Genomic DNA, 7515 nt, shown 5'->3' on the forward strand with positions numbered 1-7515 from the left:
AAAAAAGGCAAATCCTAATTTTAAAAACAAGTTTTTCAAAAATAAGTAAACCAAGAAAGTCTAAGTTTTCTATCAGACACATGGCTTGTGTCTCTTTGATGACACTCTGCAATGGCGACTGGAGTGGCTGTCAGGAGAGCTCGAGTACGAGGTGGCTCTCCATCCCTCTCACCTCAGGAGATGCGCTCTGGGATGGCTCATTCGCTTCACTGTCACTGGAGCTGCTTTCGCTCTCCGAGTCAGACCCAGAGCTGCTCTCAGATCCACTGTGGCTGCTCGAGTCGTCCCTGGAGTTATCTGCTCCCTCACTATTATGGTGTGAAGGCTCAGAGTTACTGAAGGAGATAAAACAGAAATGACAATATTAATGATGTGAGATAAGGAATCCAAAACTTCCTAATCAATGAAGTAGCTATCCCCCAAGTCTCTGGTGTACCACTCTGCTAATAATACTCACTTTTAACATTAAAATTCACCCAGTTTGAGTATATAATTTAATCAATTTTTGTTAATTTCCAGATTATACAACCACCATTATAACTGACATTATTTATAAGGCTGCTAATGATATACCACCACAATGATAAATCAGACTAACCTCAGCTACCAAACCAACAACAACAAAACCACAAAATAAAAGGATCCCCACCTTCCTGGTGTACTCCTTGGCATTGTCTTATCACAATCCTAAAAATGAAGCATAAGAAATTATAAGTGAATAATACTCTATTTAAATAATAGAAATGTCTGAACTAAAAAATAAAACCAAAAGCTGGCTTCTTTAACATATGAATTAATATTTACTTAATACAGTAATTAAAAAAAGAATTACAGTATACCACAGCACCCAGAAAGCAGAGGCAGCAGGATCATGGCTCTGAGGCTAGCCTGGGCCTTGGTGAAACTGCCCCAAAACAAAACTAAAAAGCAAAACGCCACAAACAGTAACAAGCCAGGACTCTGTTTTCACTTAAAGAAGTAGAGTTTGAAAAAAAAAAAAAAGAAGTAGAGTTTGCCTAGCTCAATGACCAGTAGCACTACTACCCCCCCCCCAAAAAAAAGTCTCTTAAAAAAAAAAATTGGTCGAGTGGTGGTGGCACACGCCTTTAATCCCAGCACTTGGGAGGCAGAGGCAGGCAGATTTCTGAGTTCGAAGCCAGCCTGGTCTACAGAGTGAGTTCCAGGACAGCCAGGGCTACACAGAGAAACACTGTCTCAAAACACCAAAAAAGAATTTCGGTTGGAGAGATTGGTTTATCAGTTAAGAGCAGAGGCTGCTCTTAAAGAGGATCCAGGTTCAATTCCCAACACCCACATAGTGCTCACATCCATCAGTAATTCCAGTTCCAGGGGACCCATGCATATTAACAAATGTTTTTTTTTAAAAAAACAATAACAACAACAACAAAACAAAAAAGCTGGGGCTGGAGAGATGGCAGAGCAGTTAAGAGCACTGACTGCTCTTCCAGAGGTCCTGAGTTCAATTCCCAGCAACTACATGGTAGCTCACAACCATCTGTAATGGGATCCAATGCCCTCTTCTGTTGTGTCTGAAGACAGCTACAGTGTACTTACATATAATACATACATACATACATACATACATACGTAATTTCTTATAAGTAATCTCCTGCTTCAAAAATATGTTTTGATCCACAATAAATGATAATGAAACATGTCAATTTAGAAGGAGGAGGAGGAGGAGGAGAAGCAGCAGCAGCTGCTACTCAAAGACATTACAGAATGCTTCAATCATTCAGTGTCAGAAAGCTTGTAAGGTACTAGATCCTAAACCAAGACACAATGAAACAATAACATAAAGGACTGACACACCTGCTCCCCATCGCTGTCCTCACTGCTGCTTAGTTTTAAGTCATCTTTTAACATACTAGAGGAAAAAGGCAGAAAGGAGCACTAATTAGTCACAGCAGGCCAGAGTCTTAAATATTTATCAATAACTCTAAGACTAATCATTGTGTTAGCCAAACATTTAATTGAAACACACATACACACACTCTCTCTGTTTGGAATTGTTCACATTATACTAAAACATTTTAAAGGAAATCAACCATTTTTATAAGCCTTAAACTTTCCATGTATTAAAAACAATTTTTTTTTAGGTCAGCCTAGTCTATAGAACTAGTTCTAGGACAGCCAAGCCTTACACAAGGAAAGCCTGTCTTGGGGGGGAAATTTTTATTTTATTTTATTTATTTATTTTTTTGGTTTGGTCTTTCGAGACAGGGTTTCTTTGTGTAGCCCTGGCTGTCCTGGAACTCACTCTGTAGACCAGGCTGGCCTCAAACTCAGAAATCTGCCTGCCTCTGCCTCCCAAGTGCTGGGATTAAAGGCGTGCACTACCACCGCCTGGCTCCAAAAATTATTATTATTTTTTTTTTTTGGTGGTTTACGCCTTTAATCCCAGCACTTGGGAGGCAGGAGGCAGAAAAAGTCGGATTTCTGATTTCAAGGCCAGCCTGGTCTACAGAGTGAGTTCCAGGACAGCCAGGTCTACACAGAGAAACCCTGTCTCAAAACAAAGAAAGACAACGAGAAGATACCATACTTGAACCTAAGGAAAAACTCTGCAGTTGGGTCCTTTATTTCTTTTATACACTAGGCCATGAATTCGTATGGAATGGGCTCCAGCAGCTCGGGCTCTTTCCCATTAGTCCTCACAAAGTGTGCTTCTCTGGGTGGTGCAGGCTGGCGCTTCAGCTGAACCCAGGTGCCCTTCTCTTTGGCTTCCTTTTTCTTCTGATCGTTCTCCTTCACCCGCTTCAGAAAGCTGTCTCTGCTCTTCGAGTGTTTAATGTGCTCAGTCCGCACATTGATCCTCTTGGCCAGAATCTTGCCCTTAAGTTGCTTGTTTACAGTGATGCCCACGGCATGCTGGGTGACACTGTAGACTCTTCCGGTTTTGCCGTGGTAACACTTATGGGGCATTCCTTTTTGAACAGTACCCATTCCCTTGATGTCTACAATATCACTCTTCTTATAGATTCACATGTATGTGGCCAAAGGAACAACTCCATGTTTCCTAAAAGGCCTAGAGAACATATACCGAGTGCCTCTCCTCTTTCCCTTTGTGTTGGTCATTTTGGCGAGTTAACTGGAAGATGGCTGCCTAGGCCGAAAGCCCAAAAATTATTTTTAAAGAAAACAGAATTTAGTGTTCTGCAAAGATAGCAGTAGGCATGGTAGGAACTGCTGGCTCCACAGGTAAGACATTCGATTTTGTTTTCAAGTTAAACTTATATACATTCCTGTTACAAAAATCTTGTCTCTAATTGTACACATATATGTTACTAGAGCTTTGGTCCACTAGATAAGACTTTAAAGAGAAGCAAGATAAAGTCAAAGCATCAAGCAATTCCTTCTTTGTCTCCAATAATCCAGAGAGAGAGAGACCTGAGTAACTTCTAAAGATTAGATAACTTTGAAAATCACAACACAATTTCCAGAGTCAAAGTTGTGGTCCATGATTGCCTGGCTAAGACAAGTAGAGCCGGGTGGTGGTGGGGCACGCCTTTAATCCTAGCACTTGGGAGGCAGAGGGAGGTGGATTTCTGAGTTCAAGGCCAGCCTGGTCTACAGAGTGAGTTCCAGGACAGCCAGGGCTATACAGAGAAACCCTGTCTCGAAAAACCAAAGAAAAGGAGGAGGAGGAAGAAGAAGAGGAGGAGGAAGAGGAGGAGGAGGAGGAGGAGGAGGAGGAGGAGGAGGAGGAGGAGGACGAGACGACAAGTAGACACAAGCAGGAGGGTTTGGGGTAAGAAATGACCATGTACAAATTTTCAAACTTCAACTGCTAATTTCTACAATTTGTTTTCAAAGTAATGTCAAAGATTGAAGTTTTCCCTAAGTCTAAAGTCATTAAACTTAAAATCAAGGTAACACAAAACATTGTGTTGTTTTACATGAAGTAACTCCTTAACTTGAAGTTTAGGAGACCTGTACCTAGACAGTATGTTCTTTCTCATCACAAGGTGTTCCATTACCTTTTTATAAAGTGTTCTGAGTCTCCAGGCAGTTGCAAGAAGTCTTCTTTCTTTACCTGCACTTTCCCCTCAAAGACTAATCTGATTTCTAAATCTGACCATGAATTCAAAACACACACACAAAAAAAATTACCTGGAAATAAAGCAACCCAATGACTATATAATATGAGAAGTATTTTAAAACTAGTTCAGTAAACGAAAATTTTAGAAAGTTTTCTTTTGTACAGAGCTTAGTGTATCTCTATGACTGATTTCCAGTAAGGAAAATGTACTTACTCTGAATTCTCTCAGCCCTTATGATTTAATAATGGCAGCTCAATGAACCTGCTTACATATGTCAGTCTGTCAGAGCCTTTACCACACTGCTCCGGGTCCAGCATATGTTCTAGTTTCCTCAGCAGCCAAAGAGTATGCCCATGGTATACATAGTATACAGTAGACATGCATTATTAGTTTCTCATACAGATATGATAAAAGGAATCTATGAGTTTCTCAGCAATGTATGGGATGTATTTTTGTTAGTGTATTTCTTCCTCAGTCCTCCTTTTGTTACATGAAGAGGCTGTCAGACTGAGGTTAGCTCTTTAATCTGTGGCTATGGCACAGGAAGCCACATAGTGATTGTTCCTTTGGAACTTGCTCTAACCACTGTGTTAACCTGTGATTTTAGGAGTGCAGGTGCTCACTCTCTAGATGTAATTTATTAACATCTAATAGCCCACCCCTACGGTGATATAGATTTCTGATTGTACCTAATATATATATATACACATATATATATGTATATATATATATATATGGAAAATGTAAAGATAGTATAAACAATGTTGCTTTAGTGTACAGCACTCAGTAACTAAGTGGAAGGTACTAAGAAGAATCCTATCTTTAACAGTTTCTTTATAAATGTAAACTGTGAACTCAGAGCAAGGGTGGGTGAACCTAGGCTACTAGTGTTTTTTTCTTTTCCTTTTGTTTTTTGAGATGCTTGTTGTTTTGGAGAAAGGGTATTACTATACATAGCCCAGATTGATCTAACTTGTTTTGTAGCCCTGGTTGGCTTTAAACTGATGGTAATCCTCCTGACTCAGCCTTCTGAGTGCTAGGATTATAGATATTTATTTCCATAGCCAGTATTCCACTGCTGTTTTGTAAAGAAATTTTTATCAGCCTGGAGATATTTTTCAGTCGTATGGTACTTGCCTAACGTGTGTAAGATCCTGTGATCAATCTCTATCACCACCAAAAAAGGAGAGAAAACCGAGGAATAACAACATGCGCCTATATATAATCTGAACACTTAGGAGGCAGAGGCAAGAGGATCAAGTTCAGCTTATCTTTGACTACATGTGGTAAGTGTGAGGGACAGCCCAGACTATGTGAGACTCAGTCTCAAAAACAAAGCAACAAAGTTAGTGTTATTAGATAGAACACAGCTATGTCTATAGTCTATACAGCTTTTATATCAAATGATAGAAGTGAGTATTTAGGATATAGGCTATATGGTCTTTAAAATCTATATTCTCTACTTCTTTACAGGCAAAGTTAGCTTATATCTGTCTTAAAACATTAGAGTTTCTGCATGGGAATGTATGTAGCTCAATAGTGAAATATGAGTTTAGCATGCAGAAGACCTCTGGTTTCACAATGAAATCAGAGTCCAATGAGCTGGCTCAGAGGGTAACGGGACTTGCCACTACACCCAACAACCTGAACTTAATCTCTAGGACCCAAGAACTGACTTCCACAAGTTGTCCTCTGACCTCTACAAGCTTCTCCATACACACAAACACATACAAAATAAATGATAATTTAAATTTTAAAAAACAAAGGAGTAATGCTTCTAGCATTTAATATATCCAGCTATTACAGGTAACTTCTAGGAAAAAAAGACATCCATTAAGCAACAAACTTACGATTTTGACTGGTGTCCATTTGACGTTTTAGCAGAAGTACTGTATCTTTCTGAAACAAAAAATATAGAAGTGAGCAACTGAGTTGTTTATTTAGATTATAAAATATCTATACAAAATGTCTATATTCAAATATATACATAAAATACATTGCACAAGGTGGACAAAAGACACAGGCATCCTCAGGCAATGATCTTCCACAGCCATTTTAGAAGACAATGTGCTTCACACGACCTTATCAATACTGTAACTACGCTGCTACTGATCTAGTTCAATGAAAGGAATCTACCTACTAACTGGAGAAATAAATACAGACATGATGTTCATAATAATATGGCTTTATGTATATTTTTTGGAGACAGGGTCTTACTATTCAGCCCAGACTGGCCCAAATTCACAATTGAGAGCCTGGATTGGCCTTGAACTTGCAATTCTTCTGGCTTGGCTGACCCAGAGTCAGAGTTACAAGCATGTGTCACCACATCCAACATTATAATAGCATAGCTTTAACAACAAAAGCTAGGAAATAAAGTATATGTCCATTAGTAGGAAGCTAATTAATTAATTACTTCATGTAACATGGTTTAATATTATAAAAGAGTGAACTAGAATTACATACTGATAAACACTTAGAGTAAACAAATACCAAGTATTAACAATCAGAAAAAATGTATGATCCCATTTGCCATAATTAAACACTGGGGAAGTAAATGAGGGTGGGTAGAAGTAAGAAGGAGACATTCTTAAGAGAAAATGTTAGGGTTTCTAGCTAGCTGTTTTCAGCATGTCAACATCTCAAAGCTGGGTGTGGTGGTACATATCTGTAATTCTAGCCTTCAGACACAGAGACAGGAGGATCTCTGAGTACCAAGCCAGCTTGAACTATAAAGTGAGTGCCTGCTTTAAAAACTACTGTCAGACCCAGGCAGTTGTGGTGAATGTCTTTAATCTCAGCATGAAGGAAGCAGGAGCAGACAGATCTCTGTAAGTTCAAGAGCAGCCTGGTCTATAGCATAAGTTCCAGGACAGCCAGGGCTACATAGAGAAATCCAATCTCAAAAACAAAAACCCACCAAACAAACCTCGCTGTCATTTCCCTTTTATTTATCTATAACTACAGCTACACAGTAGGACTAAATGACTACACAGACTTAGTCTAACTGCTATAAGTTGTCTTCTGACCTCCACACGTGTACTATAGCTTTCCTATGCCTTCTACACACATGATAAATAAGTAAACATAGAGAGATAAATTCTTGTTTCATCTCTTGCATTAAGATCACACACACAACTAGCAATTTCTACATCATTCAGAATACTCTTTTTGTTTGTTTGTTTGTTTTTTGTTTTTTTCAAGACAGGGTTTCTCTGTGTAGTTCTGGCTGTCCTGGAACTCACTCTGTAGACCAGGCTGGCCTCGAACTCAGAAATCTGCCTGCCTCTGCCTCCCAAGTGCTGGGATTAAAGGCATGTCTCGAAAAACCAAAAAAAAAAAAAAAAGAAAGAAAGAAAAAGAAAATCAACAAGAAAAGAAATACTTACTTTGTTCCCCAGGGCCAAAGTTAGACTGCTGAGACTCCTAAGAGAAAGGAGCAGACAGTTAT

The 7515-nt window shown here is 39.1% G+C and overlaps 1 protein-coding gene across 3 annotated transcripts in view; it reads right to left on the bottom strand.

Moving 5' to 3' along the window:
- Aff4 (AF4/FMR2 family member 4) overlaps nucleotides 1-7515 on the bottom strand; it is a 70954-nt gene that overhangs the window by 23485 nt on the left and 39954 nt on the right. For all 3 annotated transcript variants that reach the window (XM_028775851.1, XM_028775849.1, XM_028775850.1), the window contains 5 exons: nucleotides 7454-7490; nucleotides 5915-5963; nucleotides 1834-1888; nucleotides 650-687; nucleotides 173-335 (listed from right to left, as the gene is read on the bottom strand). In XM_028775851.1, coding sequence (XP_028631684.1) covers nucleotides 173-335; nucleotides 650-687; nucleotides 1834-1888; nucleotides 5915-5963; nucleotides 7454-7490 — 342 coding nt within the window. The remainder of the gene's footprint in view (nucleotides 1-172; nucleotides 336-649; nucleotides 688-1833; nucleotides 1889-5914; nucleotides 5964-7453; nucleotides 7491-7515) is intronic.

The sequence above is a fragment of the Grammomys surdaster genome, unplaced genomic scaffold, assembly GCF_004785775.1.
Source record: "Grammomys surdaster isolate TR1022 unplaced genomic scaffold, NIH_TR_1.0 262, whole genome shotgun sequence".
Classification (NCBI taxonomy): domain Eukaryota; kingdom Metazoa; phylum Chordata; class Mammalia; order Rodentia; family Muridae; genus Grammomys; species Grammomys surdaster.